Here is an 18,795-nt window from a genome sequence, read left to right as displayed (position 1 = left end):
GGAAGGCCACTGAACTCAGCAAACTGGAGCCAATCAGAAGGCCTCTGGTGACGACAACAGGGACTAGAACACAAAACCCCCACGGTAAGTTAGGGTCATGGGCGTAAATTACGCGGGGGGTGGGGGGTTGTAACCCCCCCTGAATAATCAAAACTGGCCAATACAACCCCCCCAAATAATCATATTCATGGAGACCTCAACCCCCCCAATGTTCAACCCAAAGTTACGCCCTTGCTTAGGGTCACTGTGAATACACTGTAAATTCTCATCACCTCATTCTAATCATTCTTTTAAACATTTTTATATGTAATTAGAGAATTCACCTAAAATAAACTGGTATTCAGCACTGAATAATTTGAAAAGTTATTTTCCAGCAACTGGGGCAAACCCTAAATTAGTATTTTGGATAAATGAAAGCAATACGAAATGGAGCTGGAAATTAATATTCATTAAGATCCTCATGACCAGAGGCGCCCTCCAATGGCTATATATGAAAGTGCAGCTCTCACTTGGAGGCATCCTTTAAAAAAAAAAGAGGAAAGTATCACCCATTTTTGCTCTGACACCTTAATGTTGGTAACACCAGACAGAAATTGCTGGAAGAGTTATACATCCGATTTGATCATTTTTATGAAAGGGTTATGAAATTCGTCTTAGAACGAACAATACCTGGGTGAGAGTTCAAGTAGGAGCTGAAGCCGTCACACGTCCAGATTTTCACAAAGCTGTCCCAGACACACTCCCGCCAGAGGCCCCGGCAGCGAACACTCAGCACCACGGAGCCCTTGCTGTTGATCTTGAATAAACAGACATACAAGCACACTAACTATACAGTTCTGCTGTGCAAAGTTTTTTTCATGTATACTAGTTAAAAAGAAAGCCTTGTATTTCTTCTTATACATGTAGCTTTATCCTCTATAGCCTAAGAAGTAAATAGGCATCATTCTCAATGCATATGCTGATGATGTAAACAGTTAAGGTCAGATCGATTCTAATGCACATGAAATGGGTAAATCACACGGAGATGTTGTCTTCAGGGGCTCGTTTTTCCATAGTTTCTGTAACTCCACACTGTTAAGGTCTTTTCTATATCATTTACAGAACCCATAACCCACACCTGACAATCACTCACCTGCCAGCAATCTGTGAGTAAGGAGGCAAGAGTTCCACTGACCGCAAAAACCCCGCATAGAACAGAGAAAAACTCGGCCTTGGCCGCCATGTTCAACAGGCACTGGACAAGCCCAATAACATCAGCTGCATTCCATAAAGCTGCCAGGAAAATAAAGGCAGTCCAAAAGCTGTTATCCTTACAGCGTATGACCTTTTCAACACAGCCAGACCTTAAGTCTCCCTGCCAACGTGATGTAAGAAAATCATCTGTTTAATGAATCAAAGGAGTTACAAAACACCCCATAATACAATGAACAAACAAACAAAACAACCACAGTCCAAGTTAGATTTTGTTGATTTACCATATGAAAAGTTTATTCTGCGTTTTACCATAAACATGCTAAACATGATTTTTTTTTTCTTTTGTCAAAATGTCATCCTGAACTGATTTGTACACAGGTAGAGAGAAGGTGCACACCCAGAAAATCTTCATTTTACTGAGACAAAAACACAGCATTGTGTCTCAATAAAATGCTGACAGCAAAGTGTGGGTGTAATGCTTTCTTTCCCTCCTTTTAAACCCTAACAAATCTCTCAGAATCTCATCTCCTTATTTCAAAAAGACACAGAATGTAGAGAGCGCATTAGCCTAGCCACATGGCTTTCTGTATGTGCTCACTGTTGTTTCAGTAGCATAGCTCACAGTGTGCAATCCTTATTTGTCATTATGAGTACGGATGCTGTCAAGCCATAAATGTCTTTTCCTGGGGTGGAACAGATTCATTTACATTTAGCCACAGTTTGTGCTGGTGCTGGGATATTTGTTTACGTGAGGACGTTTCCCCTGTATCAGTGCTCCTGAGAATACAACAGCTGTCACACACACAATGTAAAGAACCATTCTGATAAGAAAGCTCTATCATACGAAGTTTAAAAAATGTAATCTAAGGAAAAAAAATATTTTCTAAGAATGTGAAAGGAAATGGAAGATACACAATTTATTGAGTGTGCCGTGGAGCAAACCTTAAATAAAAAAATCAAGGTCAAAGTTTTCCACTCTTAAGGGATTACATTAAACAGCCATCATGCGTTATCAGAGGTGTATCTCCCCTACACAAGATCTGGTCAGGGTTGGGTCCAGTGCCGTCATTAGGCTATAGCCCCGAATATTTATTATATATATATATATAAATAAATATAAATAAGGTAGATATTGCCTCCCAAACCTACTGATGCCGATCTCCTTTCAAAAAAAAAAAAAAAGACAAGCCCCGTGCAAACCTGACTTAGCCCCTGATCTTTTTAATAGCTAGAAACGCCCCTGGTTGGGTCTGAAGACATCTTCTGGACAGTTGTGACAGTATCTTAAAACAGACTTACAGCAAGTAAAAAGGGCGGTGCAATAAACAGTGATCTTCCAGACCAGTAAAGGCACGTTGGATGAAATTTGCAGATTTGAAAAACCTACGTCCCCTAAACTTATAATTCAATCTGAATACATCTCTCTCCTCATGTGAATTCTTCACATGTTGCTAGTATGAATCGTGTAGCTTTGGATGGAGGTCTGAAAGTAGGCAGCTGTGTTGTGATCAGGTTTAAAAATGATGATGTAACACTTGGGAAAGAAGTATCCAAGGAGGATCCCCAAAAGTGTGCACAGTTCAGAGATGGCGTTCACGGAAGAACGGTGCTTGTCTCTCAGTGTCAGCTGCACGGTTAGGTACATGGTCCAGGAGAAGTAGAATATGAGCAGGCTGAACGTGATACATTTTCCCTCGTTGTAGTTCTTGGGCAGGTCGGTGCCCATGTAGGCGAACAAGAAGCAAGCCACGCTGAGAAATCCTAAAAACACCAGGACCGTGTAGAAAAAGTACTGGTTCCCCAGAGAGCAGTCAAGGACAATCGCTCTGTCCACTGTGCGGTTGACAGGCTCGGGGGCCTCCACGGCGATCCACAGGGTGCACAGCAGGAGCTGGACGCCGACGACGGCTGCCACGACAACCCACTGCCCGTTGTGCTTGGCCCAGAAGTTGTAGGCCCGCGGCAGCTTGGTGGCCATCTTGAAGATGCAGACGATCTGGAAGGAGCGGACGGCGAGGCAGGACATGCAGCCCGTGTAGAAGACGGAGAAAGCGGGGTTCCTGAGGATGCAGTCCGCCCGGCCGGGCCGCCCGAAGAAGAAGAAGACGCTGATGGAGGAGAGACACAGGGAGCCCAGCATGAGGAAGCACATCTTCCCCCCCGCGGACTTCACAACGGGCGTGTCGTACTTCAGGGCGAACAGAACCGTGATGGCCACCGAGGAGACCAGGGTGAAGCTGGCTGAGAACAGGATCCCGATGGAGAGGAGCTCTGTGTGGTGCAGGTATTCCAGAGACCGCTTTGTGCACGACGTGCTTCCGTTTGTGGACCACTCGTCTTCTCCGCACAGTTTGCAGCTGTAAGGATCATCTGTGCAGACACAGGAAGCGTGAGCATTAGGCTGCTGGGTTGGCTGCCTGAGGGGCAAAGCTAGCGGGTTGGGTACCTCCACCTACCTGTGTAATTGATGTATGTTCCATCAATGCAGATCACACATTCAAAACAGCAGCTGTGGTATCCCGTCTGAACCCTTCTGTAACCATCCTTACACTCAGGTGAACACCTGAATTCTGGGGCCTGCAGAGAGAGAGAGAGAGATTTTATGACTGAGATTTTATGACTATGAAAGCACCGTTCTATCTCTGCATTAGTATCAGGGTGAGCAGTGGTCTGTGTGGGGTAATCCTCAGCTATGACCCAAGACCGCCATCAAATGGTTGTGCTTTTTGATAGTTTGGTAGGTGTCCCATGTAAGAATTAAATATATTGTAATATGCTGTGAAGTATGTTGCTCAGCCAAAGAATATATTGATGATACATTTAAAATATATCAGTGCAGAAATGTATTGCAATAATTAACATATTTTAAATAGATTGATTGAGCTAAAGTATATATTCTCTAAAATATATTCCCAGTATATTATTTTTTGTACTGGATGACATTTACTGTAATGTGCTGGAGGAACACAACAATGGAATACATAAGCATATTTATGTGAACATACTTATATAATTTCATTCCTTCAACAGATGCCTTGCCCTTATTGCAGTGAGCTCAGTCAGATTTTTACATACGCAGTTCCTTTTAGATACCCTTTGAGCTGATCCTGACCCATCAGGCCATCTTTCAAAGGAAAGAGCTATGACTGACAGCTGCAAGCTTTTGTCAAAATGACAGTTAGCCAAGTTAACACAGTTATGTGAATGACATGAAAACCAGAAATGATATATTTGAAAGAAAAAAATCTCCAAATATTCATCAAAATACTTACTGTTGTATATCCTTGCCAGTTAATACCACTCTGGTTAATGTTGAATTCAGGCTTTTGGTCTGAATTGTAAGACCCGATCGTCAAGGTAGACTTTGATTGTAGGTCCCAGTATACGATGTCGTAGTGTGCAGTGGGGTCACCGTTCTCATCAAACTTAACACTTTGGTTATACAACTCAAAGTTCACTTTTTTCAGAGCTTTAGTCACCTGGACCCAAAGGAGAAGAGGGTGAGTCCAAATGCAGTGCAGAACACCATATTAATTTCCAAGAAAAGATTCATCGGTTTATATGGAGCAGGAGCGCAGCATAGTGGTAAGGAGCAGGGCTTGTAACTGAAAGGTCGCTGGTTCAATTCCCCATTGGGGCACTGCTGCTGTACCCTTGGGCAAGGTACCTAAGCCAAGATTACCTCAGTAAATATCCAGCTGTATAAATGGATAACAAGTAAAAAAAAATTGTAACCTTTACAAGTCGCTCTGGATAAGAACATCTGCTAAATGACAATAATGCAATGCATAGATGCCTCAAAGACTCCTCATTGCTGACTGCTAAAGAAGGTATCGCCATCGCCAGAAACGTCTTACAAATGAAATTGATTTACATAAACGATCCTTTCTGTAACATACAGAATGAAGAACCCACAGCTCACCATGTAGGGATAAACCGCTGAGGAGCCATTGCACTCCTCACGCCCGCACTGAAGGACTTGGTGCAGAGCGTGGGCCACTGCGTACACTGCTGAGTAAATGCTGAAACGGTAGGTTGGATCTTCATCGAGGATTTTCTGGGGATCGGTGGTGAGGCATGCAGAACAGGCCTGGTTACACGTCTCCTCTGTGTCCGCCCCAGGCGCATCCGAGGCGTTACCACCGTCCCCGCGTCGCATCGAGCGGCGGACGAACTCCTCAAAACCACGCAACTTCTTGTCTCCCTGGATCGCGATTCCGAAAACATTGCCTATGGTTTCGATTCCTTGCTCCTTGATCAGTTCCTGGTTCAGGGACCACGTCTCGCTGGCTATCCACATCTTCCGCAGCTTTTTCTCAATGGCTTTTCGGATAAAAGGGATCGCAAACTCCTGATTGGCGAAAAGCACGACGACGCTGACGTTTAATTGGGCCATTTTACTAAACATGTCTTCGAATTTGGAAGAATCTTTAGAAATGGTTTCCTGATAGGCCAGGCATATGTTAACCAATCTGATCTCCTCAGTGAACACCTGAAAGGCGTCCCGGCTGTAGTCGTTGTCTCCTCCAATGAACGCGACCCAGTTCCATCCGAACACCTGCAAGAGATTCACCAAGGCCTTCACCTGGTAATTATCACTTGGAACGGTTCGGAAGAAAGACGGGAACCGCTTTTTGTTGCTCAGTTGCACACTGGTGGCCCCGTGAGTTACCTGCTCAAAGATAAAAAAAAAAAAAACTACAGGTTATAGTCACCTAATAATAAATATAAACTTCATAACATATATAAACAAATATAAATGTGTGAGAAACTTTACCATAGGAATAAGGTCAGACATAAACAGAGGAGCAATAGTTATGGTCTGTGTGCTCCCAAACGGACCGGTCACAGAGATGACTTTGGTTTGCGGGCTGGCTGTGACCGGGACCGACCCATTCGCTGATAAGAAGTCCAGGGCAGCCCCGAAGTTCTGAGAATCTGAGCAGTAATCAAAAATCTCGTAGCCAAGTTTCACGCCGGGCAACAGGATGGTGGAGTTGTTGATTTCTTCAACAGCAAACCTCAGTACTTGCATATATTGAAAGCTTGCAGGGTAAAATGCAAATCTGAAAGATGAAGATTTAAAATTAGTAGCCCGTCAGATCATATCACAATGCAAGCCGCCGCGTATGATAATGTGGAACGAAATGTCACACGGCATTCATCTTAATTTACACACAACAAGCAATCATTGAATTCAAAATGCTCACATTCCAATATTCCATCTGAACATCGTGCGACCAGAACTGTAAGGTTTGATCTAGTCGTTCTGTTCATTCTTATAACAGGTGTAATCCTACCTTCAGTACGAGACAGTGGTCCTCCCCCCAAACCAAACCTTATGTCTGCTGGTTTTCTTCCTTCAGAGTGCCCTCCCGTTCTAAAAACTGATTGACTGGCCATCCTCTGATGCAAACTGAAGACCCACCTCTTCAGACTGCATCTCGGTTCCAGTTCAACTCCCACCCGTAACGCGTGCTACTTGTATTACTTGCCGGTTATTTACTTGTATCACGATGTGTTACGGATACTGTGATCTAGTGACTGTGTGATATATATGGTAACGTATGTCCTTGATTTCCCTTAGTTTTCTAAGCTCTCTAGTTTCAGGTTAGCACCAGTTAACTTGGGGGTGATGCTTGCTTGATGTGGGGGGTAATAAGTATTAACTAGTTCACTGGCAACAGTAACTATTTCTCCATGAAAAATAATGAAGCGTCCATAATGAAGCGGAAGAAGGTGTGCTTGTTACAGTGAAGTCGCATTTTTATTTTATTATTCAATTGACGCTCTTAGCCAGAGCGACTTTGAACGCGCGTCAGTGCCAAACAGCGCTGAGATCACAAGCGAACTTCTTACTGCCTTTTTTCTTTCATTTTGCCTAGGCTATTGTTTATTATTTAATCACAAACCCCATTCATGACTTGTGTGTACGTCATCGTCTGTACGTTTTTCTTTTGCTGATTTGTCTCGCAAAAACCACAAGATGAAAGGGAGAAGAACTGTCACTCGCAGCGTTCACGGAATGTTCAACTGTCAAAATACCGAACACACCCATATGTCTGGGCTTTCTGTGTTTATTCATACCCCCTGACTAAATAGGAACAAAAACATTAAAAAGCAGCACTCGTTGGGATAGTTTTTTCATCTTAATTTTAAAGTGTTACACTTTAATCTTGATAGTATTTCACAAAAAGAAAAAAAGCAGATGGTTCGCTAGAAATTAGGTTTAATCCAGAAAACATGAGGGCAACCTTAATATACTTCAAGTGATCTTTAAAACAAAATCTGGCAAAAGCAATCTGCAACAGCATTCTACTCATTGTGTGTTTCATGGAAGTTTCTAGATGTGCAGTGTATGGAGGTAACCAAAGGCTTCCTGTTTCCCTGTGGTGTGAAAGGCAGTAACACACAGTAGAAGGCATTGTCACAGTCAGAGAGCTCGGTAAGGACTGCAGCCAAATACTCCACAGTCAGACTCCACAAGACAAATGTTCATAAAGGAATTCACAGAGCACTGAATGTTCAAAAACTTTCCACTGTAGTGTCCGTTATTCAGTCTTTCCAGGCTACTGGTACAGTAGCAGCCCTACCAGAGGGAGGAAACATGTCTATCTTTCCACCCAACTGCAACTATCTTTCAGACCCAACTGCAAATCCAAAAGCAGCAGTCTGAGAAATCCTAATGGGCATCTTAATATTACAACCTGTCAAACAGAACCATTCAGGGTTGCCTTCATGAATGCATATTGCATTCCTGACCGAGGTGCACGGAAATAGCCTCTGTTGAAGGCAAGCCAGAACTTGCATTTGTCAAACTACACCTGAATGACAGTTGGAAACGTCTCATAGCCACCAAGAAGCGTACTTAGTTTAGGTACAGCAAGAGATTAATGCAGTTAAACTGGCTATACCTACTTCAAGTTGACAAGATCACAATAGGTCAGGTTTTTAGACATCTTTGTACGACAGAACCATGCTCCGTGTTCCCCGAAACACAAACATACTAATGTTAGCAGCCCATTTCATTTTTAAATATCCTTTTCCTTTCTGTGAGGGAAACTCTTAATAAACACTACGCCAAAGACCTTACTGTCCACAACCACAAGAGGCACAATCAGAGGAACGACTCACATATAATAAGAAATAAATTCACACAATAAACCTCAAGGAAAATATATAGGGAATAAAAATTCACAGCAAAATATATTGATAAAAATATAATCTACATATTTACTCACTCAGAACAATTGACGGCTTTTGGTAGATTGTAAGCAAGAGTGAGGTTGAAGTCCTTGACATGAACATTAAAAAGCCCTCCAAGAATGTAATTGCCACTTAGCTTGAAAAATGTTGAGGAGCAATCATTCATGGTATTAATGTTGAGGAAATAAGAAAATGCAAGTATAAAGAAGAGTAATAAATCCATGATTTCTTCAAAAATCATCCAGGTGACCATGAAGTCCTGTAATATTTTGTCATTTATTTTTGAGGTGCTATTTGTCACCATCCATAATATGTTTGCAGCTGACTGCATCAGACTGGGAGGACATTTGCATTCTCTTCACACTGATCAAAGCCATATTTACATATCGGATTATATCTCTTGCCATCTTTTAAACAGAGGAGTGCAGTGTTTGGGTCACGCACTTTTCTCTGTACATTTGCAAAATATTGTGGAAGAAAATAACACGTCTTTGTTCTTGTGATCCAGACCCTTCAAGGTATTTCGTGAATCTATGGAATGTGTATTTTTGATGAAACTCAAGTCTGCAGCTATGAAAGAACTGTGGGATACCATTACTACTGTAGTAATGGTTACTGCAAAGTGTCTATCATCATGCCTTTGGTTTAACCCTGGGCTCCAGATAGTCACTCCCACCCTGTGCTGCCACGCCCTCTAGAGTTCAGGTTTTTCCACAATTTTCTGAATTTTGAGTGAAATTATTGTTCATAAATTTAAAGTTTCTCTGAATATCCATTTTTAAAGTGACATTCATTATACTGTACTGAAATGAAGAATATTGAAATGAAGGGCTTATTTGTATACACTTTATACACAAATGACTGTAAATAAAAGGAACTGTGTTTGCATCTATATTTGAATATTACTGTGAAATTGTGTCCCACCTCCATTTTAGATCAAGTCAGGCAACACACAAAATACTGAAACAGAATTCCATAGATATCCAATCATTTCCCGTCATGACAACTTATTTCTGATTCATCTTGTTTGCAGATCTACCCTTTAATGGGCTTTAGCTTGATAAGAAGAGGTATGCCTTCATTCAAAATTAATTAATGAAAATTGTCTTCAACTAAAATTAATTACTTTTGCCTCATACATTTTCCGTCTAAATGGAGCTGCTGCATCAAAAGAAATCAGCCCTGATAAATACATATATAGATGTGCTGGTAAAGCACTACACAAGAATAAAAATCAGTGTGAATCAGTACATAATTATTAAGAGTGTCCAAGAGATCCACTAGACCATTAATGAAATGTATAACAACATTAATGAATGACACTGAATTGCAAGTCCTTTCAAAAAAAAACACAAATGACTAGTGTTCTGTTATGTAATGCATTGTAAAATTACTGATGAAATTGAAAACACATCCCTAGATTTCTTTGAGTTGCTTTATGGAAGTAACATGCTGCGTATGTTAGGCCGATTATTATTTTACTTACCTCTGACATCGCAGTGCTTCAGGCAGCCTGTGGTCTGGAGGTATAACAGCATCGCTGGCGTGAATTTCAAAAAGCCCGCCCAAAATATAGTCTCCATGCAAAGTGAAATCTGGCAAGCTTTCAGGGTCAGCTGTCTCCACACATTCTCCCAAAAATACCACAGTGCCAAACACGAGCCACATATTTTGTGTTACTGTCAGGAAAGCCATGGGAGCAGCAAAACACAGCAAACTGCCTCACTTTCGCGCTTTTGCGTTTATGAGACCAAGGTCATCTATCATGTCGTTTTACATGTTACTCGTGGATTTCCATATGTCCACTTTGCAAAAGCGTGGCGTACCACTTCCAGCCTAAACATGCCTGAGGTTTAGGAAAATCTTCAAAAGATGAATGCTTTGAAATGTTTTACAAATTTAGTCAAAAATGCCACCCCCCCCCCCAAAAAAAAAGTCAAACATGAACTACTTTGGCCAATTAAAATAGTTACACAAAAGCCTACAAAGTTATCATCAATATTAGTATTCAGTTGGAGCCAGAACTACATCAGCTGTACTATGAATTTACCTCCAAACCATCAAACGTTATGTTTTATTGCTTTGATTGTGACGAGGAGCTTAATAAGATGTCTGAACTGTCCTAGAGAGCCCTGCACACAGAACCTCAGCCTGGCCCCAGTCCGACACTCTCTGCCTGCCATTATGCGCATGTGGCCTAAGACAGACTGGAAGGTCCGCAACCATTACAGAAGCCGTCTCAGACACAGACAGTCCATTTCATCTGTTCTGTACTTATCACCCGCCCTCATTTCTCCACGACACGGTCATCTTCACCTCTTTAATCCTCTCAAAACAATTCCCCTTTGCACAGCATGTTGCCTAAATCTTCGACTCTGACCTCTTTACCACCTTGAATCCGGTCTCTGACTCAGTTCTTTGGTTCAACCTTAAACGCCCCCTGCCCCCACCCTAAGGACCTTGGAGGCATATCATGCCCACATTCCCTTACTCATTATTGCACGCCTTATTTCAGGGCCTTTCCCCTTTTTCCCCTCTTTATATTGGCCTGCAGATGAAACCTCTTAACCTTGCTGGAACAGCACTCTGTAGCCCTATCCCCTCTTCTACCCAACACCTCTCCTGTGTGCTAGTTCTTCTTTCCTCCCTTCTTATTCTCACATTTCAAGCTCAAGTGTTTGGTGCATATTCAACATATGTGCTACATACGACTACATGGTCAGGCACAGACGTGGTGCTTGCTGGGACTCCGGCCGGGAAGCCCGCTGTAGCAACACACCCTCGCACTTCCAATCACTGACTGTGGAAGGAAGATTTGAATGAGATCGCTGAATGGGCAAACCAACAGGCCAATGAAAATTAACACCCCCATAAGTTCCATACTGACAGTGTTAACACTACAATTATATATACACTGGGGTCCAAAATTATTGGGACACTCACTTTTTTTCTGAAAACCCACAATATTTTTGCTGCATATTCCATCAGACATTGGGAAAGTCATATTTATGTCAATGTCAATTTCAGCTTCATCTTCTGAGACTATGTTCAAACCTTGTTAGGTTTATATAGGCTTCAGTATGGGTGTTCAATTAGGGGGCAGGGCAACGTTCAATCAGGCCTGATTGAAGTGATGGTCATTTTTGTTCACTTGTCTGTACTCAATAAGTATGTAGGTACCTTTTAAAATTAAGTTAATGTCATGGAATTGTCAGTTTGTTTGGCAGAATTAATGTCATACATATTATTAAAATGTTGGAAATAAGGGTAGTCATAAGGCAATCGTGTGCCAACCACATAAAGAGATGTTTTGAAAGTGTTAATAGTTGCCAAAACATGTAACTGTTTTCGCCACACCATAAATTAGGTTTGAGTGATAAAACTAATAGCTACATGGACACATCCACACTTAACCACAAAATGTACACTTATTGGGACACCTGGGCATCAGAGTGCAAACACTTTTACAATGCTGTATTCCATTTCAGGTAAAGCATTAAAAAGGATACACCCAATAAAAAAAAAACTCTCAGTATGAATAAAAAGAGGATCAGGAAGTATTTGTTCACCTTATGTACAATTTAACACATGCAAAATTATATGCAAAATAATTTATCCAGCATGATGACGTTGATTCCATTCTCTATGCATATAAAACATTAAGGACACATATTGAGTTTATCTTATATGCAATCATTTCATAAGCCCCAACTCAAAGAAGTGTCTAGGAAATATTGTAAACCCGTGGTATGGGGAAACCACACAGTTAGGGCTCTGCCGACACACAGCAGGTGTATTAAATGTTGCGTGAAACATTCCTTCCTCTTGCAAATGTGAGATTTGCAAGTTTGTTTTTCCTGCATTAGAAACATATCTATGCAGATGCACACATGCATACCTCACTACACTACAAATAAGAATGAAATAAAAATATAAAAATAGTCTATTTTAATATAGTTTTATTTCGGCATGTCAGAGTAAAATTTTTTTTAGATTTTTCACATTGATGTTCAGGACTTAAATGATAAAAAGAACAATGTTGGTAATGAATTATTACATAAATAATAAGGACAACAGGGATTTGGAGCATTTGGAGTGAAAAATAACACAAATGTATTCGATCTTTCTTTGTATTTGCGGTCTCATTTAAATGTACAACACGTTGAACTGATAACATGCAATTTCTTCAATCTGATAAATATATTATAAATCTAGTATCAAATTCCTATTGTTTTTAAATTACATGTGAAATTTAACAACAGAAAAATACTGTGGCATGTCTTTAACGATAAACATTCGAAATAATCTCAAACCATTTAGCCTTTAAAAGCTGACAGAACAACCCCTTGAAGACATTATGCACTTTGACAGGGAGAGTGTTTGGTCCTTCCCTATATCCTTCCAAGGTTTTTTAGGTTTAATGCCAGATTTGCAGAAACAAGCGCACCAGTCATACCACAAGACACCTCCGGCACAAAAATAAAAAAAATCTTTAAAAAAAAAAAAAAGCATCTGTTCATACATTTTATCAGTTTGCAAGATCCCAAATTTAAAGCACCCGGTATATAGTTTTGTTCTGCATGAGGAAACATGTTTTTGACTGGAATGATTACTTTGTCTCACAAAATTTGAAATCTACTTGAAATTTCTCAAAGAACAGCAGGATGTACGTGTGTGTGCGCGCACTGTGCCATACCCCACTGGAATGAACCGGGAAGTGTTTTCCCCCAGACAATTATAGATGAGAATAACACGGGATGAGATTTTGGATAATTGTTTGAGTGCCTGTTGAAAGGCAGGTTCAGATCTAGGGTAGGTTGAAGAATTGTCATATTAATAAAGAACAGGGATTTGCATATGGTCCTGCATTTGAAGATCAGAACCATGGGCACATGCAACTACAGTCATGAGGACCATAGATTCACCTGCACCACTGCTTGGATTTATAAAACAGAAATTATCAAAGCAAATGTGAATACACCTGCAAGGCAACTTTTCTGTTTCAACTATCAGATTGAAAGCATTTCTGTTTCCCACTTTTCTGTTTGAACTGTCAGTTTTCTAGAGTTATGAATACATTTCTACAGACAGTGCACCGACTGCAGGGGCAGCAGCAGAGAGTGGGATAGCTAGCCATGGCTTGGAGTAGTTTTGCCCGCCCAGCATATGTACTGTGCTGACTAGAAAGCTAACAGTGGCTACTAGCTGTAATCCCAGATGACTTATGGGCTACATTCAGAGGGATGTAAAAATGTAATATATCCTCAATCACAAATACAGTAGTGCTGCGGACAATGGAGGTCAAAAAATTAAGTCATTTTAAAGTTATAATGAAAGGCAAAGCTTCATTCCAAAATGAGGAAGTCAACAACTCAATCCCATCGATAAATACCTAAAAACTGACAAAGACGTGGGTGTCTAACGGCTTCCATCTGGGTACGCGGTCTGCTCAAAGCCCTGACACAGCTCCCTACGACTGAATCGCACCGTCAGCAGATGCTGCAGTCACACTGTGGATGCGTTTGCCTGCTCCATTGGTGTCAGAAGATGTGCAGCAATGAGACGACGCTGAGCACGACAGTGTTGATCCCGCTAACCTGCTTTGTGTTTCAGCTGCACACCTCCACACTTATTCTGAGTGTGGGCTACACAGTGATGACAGCCGAGTGCCCGCTTTCACTGTAACGTCTCTGAGATCCCAGATAGGTGCTTTTATATAACTGAAATTCACTCCTTGTGTTTCACTGTGGGATTATGAGAGTGAGAGAGAGAGAGAGAAGAGCATTTCTGTGGAGAGAAACGGATTCAAACTGCTTAGCTCAAAAAGTTACAGGCAGCAGCTGTTCTGTGCTTGAGACGGTGTAACCCACTATCAGAAACCAACCTCCCCAAAATACTAAATACTAAATAACAATGGATCAAAACTCTTCCGATTTTTTTAGGTTTTATAAAAATTCCCACCCCAACTCCATCCTTGCCCAGCCCACCACATTTATGATTATTTTACATTTAAACTGAAGTTTTTTTTTTAGCTTGCAAAAGTTTTCCCTGTGTCCTCTTTCCCTCTGTAGGTCCTCTTCCCGTGTGTAAAGGGTATATATCTGTACTTGATCATATGCTGTAAAAAAAAAAAAAAAAAGGAAAAGCAGCAATTACTTAAAGACTACATTCAGAATGATAATACTAATGTTGTATTTATACTAATGTTGTGCCAAGTAAAATAAGTAGATCCTCCTCTTGAAACTTACTGGTATGTTAAGTGAGTATAAATAAATGGTGTAGCTACTTTACAATGTATCGGTTGTGCCTTGCAATAGACTTTCGGAATGCGGTGCACCTGTGCTCAGGTGTACATACCTTTATCTGCCTCTTCATGGTAATGCAGAACAGCATGATGAAGTACATGACCAGGATTGGCCAGAACACGGGCACGTTGAAGGCTTCAAAGAAGGTGCAGATCATGGCGATGACGATGCCCTTCGTAGCTGAATGCCTACGGCGGAAACCACAACACAGCCGGCCAATCAGGAACAAGGCAGACAAGCTTACATGGGCGGTGCTCTGCTGAACCGCACACACCTTCACCTGGAACTGAGGTCATGTCACCAACGCTCTTGTTTGGTGCCAGGTGGGTTACATTATGCCTATATTTTTGTGAACAGGAAAATGCAGCCATTTTTTCAGGCTTTGATTTGCATTACATGAAATTTTGTTGGCATAGCTGATAAACCAAAAACTGGTTTCTTAAATCCCTGTGCTCTTTTGTATTCTGAACACTGGCTTTGTAAACATTCTCTTGTTTGACTGACTCACAATCTATTTTTGCAATCGCCAATCTTCTGACTAAAATGCATGTCTTGCATAACAATTTGCTGTAATTGGCCAACATACCTAATATTTCTACTGGATAAATCATATTTATAGAGGACCAACTACATTTATGCGAGTTGTATTTATGATACCCTATAATAACAAATGCGTTCAGGAAAGAAAGGTCATATTACCATTTTCCAAAGATCTCGGAAATCTGTTTATTTCATTGTGCAGATTTCTCAACCGAATAAACCTGCTGGTGTCATGGCAGCTGTTGCCACAGCCTGTGCCGAGGGTCTCACCAGAACTTAAACTCCGGCAGCCTCCTGATGAAGGGCCGGAACTCCTCATTCTGCTTCGTGGGCAAGGCGGGGCCTTCGTCTGCAACGAACCAATACGAGAGGAATGTTCAACAATGGCCACAAACGGGGCAGAAACCTTGCATTTTCAGTCAGAAGTGTAACCTCGGTTGCTCAATTTCGGCACACAAATGGATCACAGCTGTAAAGAACATCCACACAAACTTGAGTGCAATCCGTACTGAAGGAGACAGTGCCGGGAAATACACATTATGTCATTTAAAAAAAATTGCAGTGCACATCACCAACCTTTTAAGGTGGTGAAATAAACAAGTTATAGCAGAGCAACCCCCTGAGCACACTTTATAATCAATGCACATTTATGCTGGTTTACTGTGAATATGATACTGTGAAATCAACCATCAGTGTATGGACATATACATTACATTACATTCACTTAGAAGATGCTGTTATCCAGGGCAACTTCCCACACAATAGAACAGAAGTGTATCCATTCAAGTTGAATCAGCAACAGTGTCAGACCAGGCTAACACACTACTACACCAGTGGTATGAGCAAAACATTCTTCAAGCACTACCGCAGGTTAACTTGTGTAACCTGATCTAGACAGCCTAGAAGCTAAGGGAAGCCAACTACCGTACACACTACCATACATCACAAACATCACCAAGCATATAAAAACATAGGCTTGCCTGAATCATCTAGCAGTGATGGATCCACTTTTGGTGACAGGAAAGCGATGAACAAGTTGAGATGGTAAATTCCCAGAGCGTACGTGACTATGTACCATCCCTGCACATCGAGAAAACCCAAGAGCCGTTAGTCTTCACCATAAAATCCATCAGACAGAAAGACCTACACAGTCACTTGTAAAACAGATTGTAATGTCTGGACTACAAAAACCCTGTCTTGATTTACCTGTAATAGGTACACTCTAATCATGTAGATGGCAGTTAAAAAAAGAGTAATTCCCCATCGCACAGCTGCATAAGGAGTCAGCTTGTCTAACCATGACTGATAAACCTGTGAAAACAAAATAAAATATACACAATGAAAGTGCAGTTTTAAAACCATTTACTTGTATTTCAGCATAAATAAAACCACTTCCAATATATTGTCATATAACACTTAAAATTAAACACAGATGCAAATAATATGTTTTCACTATTGATTAAACAACAACAACAACAAAAAAATCAGACAAACTGGAATAATGTTGAATTGAACTGCAGCCTTAATATGGCATTCAGGCACCTTATTTATATGACAGTAGAACAGGGATGTGTGGAATGCAAACATACTTGCCCGAGGCCAGTGAAAAACCTGCCAATGGCTGACGGTTTCCCATGGATGGACTCCCCTGCGCTATCCCCTTCTGACATTCTGCCTGGGGAAGAGGAACACGTCAGGTAAGTCAGTGCTTACAGTTTAGTGGAATCAAAATTCACCTGTCACGAAAAATCAGCGGTCTTTTCCCTTGATATGGTAGCCATATCCCCACATCACCAAGCAATTTCTTGTGTACCTGACAGATTGTGTGTGTGTGTGTGTGTGTATGGTTTTGCTTGGATTGTTTAATCAAAAAGCCAATATACTCCTAAACCGATTAAGAGTGATTTCCGTGCAATTATCACAGATTCATCTCTACCAGATCAGCTCGGGTTACTGCCAAAAAAAAAGCCACACAGTATCCAAAGTAACATAGCTAACGTATAAAAGACGGTGTTCCTATTCAAACTGACGTTTAAATTAGCTAGCCATTGATGATTAACGATAGGTAACGCAAGCAGATGACAAGTGATTTTTAAATAAAACGATTTAGCCAGCTAGGAGGTAATTTTAGATCCAGTGGCTAAAACTATGAGCAGATGTCTTTTAAAATAAATCGATGGCACATGATAGTCAATTATTGTTTGTACGGTGCTTACGGTACCCAGCCAGGTAATTAGTAAAGCTAATTTAGCTTTATTGGATAATTGGCTTGTTAGCTAGCTCGCTAAAAAGCTTGCTTACAAGCTAGCTCAAATAGGTCTAACTACCATATTAGCACAGCCAGCTACCAACCTAGCGAAATGCCATTCACTGTATTAGATCAAAACAGAGGGGCCGTTTTGATGCCAGCTATATAGCGTATATATAAATACTACAGCATAGTAAAATAGTATTAGCCAACATTATCCAGCAATGATTTGGATGTCTCTTTTACTATATCTTTTTCACACCCAAAGTAGGCTAAGTGCGGGACATGTAGTTTTTCATATTGGCGCTTCTGTTTCTGGCGAACAGTCAACGTCACAAGATTTGACTACTATTCACATAATGCAATGCGGAAACCACCCTCTCTCAACATCCTCTCGGGGAAATGTGGACGTTGTAGTTCATGACATCAACGACTTAATGACAATCCCATCACGGCTGATTCAAACAAAACTTCAACTACCGACAACACCTGCACAATGGTGAACAACTCACTTCCGGCCAAGCATCCAGCAACGGGAAGTTAAATAACGCATCGGAGATGTGAAATGAAAGACATGATTTTTTTGGATAATCTGAGCACTGGCAAGGTTTCACGTAATACAGAGTCAAAAAATCTGTGTGGTCCATCTAATGTAAGAATAATCCCATTAGCAAAGAGATATGTATTCTCTCACCCGCTGCCGCCTCTGTGTCACTCCGCTCGGCCTCGCTCTCGTGCAGCAGGTCCCAGAATGTGAACACGTCAGCGCTTCCACAGCGATTTGTTCTGGAACGACGGCAGGCGAGATTAATCGAGCTCAGAAAGAAACGTCACCTTAGTTGATGATAGTAGCACTTGATTTTTTTTAGGCTTGGAATATTCAGTTCAAGCACCTTTAAACGGTCACACTTTATAACAAACGGAACGGATTAGATAACCTGTAATTCCTGAAATACCTGACATTCTAGGAGAATTAACATAATTGCCCCTTTTTTCGGGATTTTTTGTTCTTAACAGATAATATTTAATAATTATATGTTGAAATAATATGTTGGTTGTTTACAATATGTTGATTGGTTGTTGGTTGTCCCGGTTTTCAGGCGGTGAACGGTAAGAATACAATATACGTTAATATGCCCAGACATATTAAAATGATCAAGCTCATGGAACTGTCAGTAACGCTACTGCGAGTTTTTTTTTTTTTTTTTTGAGACTTACCTCCAGTTTATTGGACTTATCGACGAGCTCCTTTCTTAATAATAATAAAACTTCTATTAATATTTCTTAAATATAAATACCTTA

The 18,795-nt window shown here is 40.9% G+C and overlaps 2 protein-coding genes across 2 annotated transcripts; both read right to left on the bottom strand.

Annotated features, from left to right (window-relative positions):
- Positions 1 to 2,635: 2,635 nt before the first annotated feature.
- Positions 2,636 to 7,133, bottom strand: LOC118779637 (taste receptor type 1 member 1-like). The gene is made up of 6 exons (XM_036531813.1): positions 7,129 to 7,133; positions 5,972 to 6,260; positions 5,117 to 5,866; positions 4,581 to 4,673; positions 3,651 to 3,771; positions 2,636 to 3,564 (listed from the first exon to the last, which is right to left on the bottom strand). Exons 1-6 carry the CDS (start codon positions 7,131 to 7,133, stop codon positions 2,636 to 2,638), a joined length of 2,187 nt encoding a protein of 728 aa, XP_036387706.1.
- A 6,557-nt stretch (positions 7,134 to 13,690) lies between these two features.
- Positions 13,691 to 18,253, bottom strand: LOC118779173 (protein RER1-like). Its single transcript, XM_036531136.1, has 7 exons — positions 18,188 to 18,253; positions 16,835 to 16,920; positions 16,452 to 16,556; positions 16,226 to 16,325; positions 15,516 to 15,594; positions 14,758 to 14,893; positions 13,691 to 14,518 (listed from the first exon to the last, which is right to left on the bottom strand). Exons 2-7 carry the CDS (start codon positions 16,913 to 16,915, stop codon positions 14,429 to 14,431), a joined length of 591 nt encoding a protein of 196 aa, XP_036387029.1. The 5' UTR covers positions 16,916 to 16,920; positions 18,188 to 18,253; the 3' UTR covers positions 13,691 to 14,428.
- Between the last annotated feature and the right edge of the window lie 542 nt (positions 18,254 to 18,795).

This window comes from Megalops cyprinoides, chromosome 6 (genome assembly GCF_013368585.1).
Source record: "Megalops cyprinoides isolate fMegCyp1 chromosome 6, fMegCyp1.pri, whole genome shotgun sequence".
NCBI classification, from domain to species: domain Eukaryota; kingdom Metazoa; phylum Chordata; class Actinopteri; order Elopiformes; family Megalopidae; genus Megalops; species Megalops cyprinoides.
Note: the sequence above shows the minus strand (reverse complement) of the source record. Positions and strands in the feature narration are given on the sequence as shown.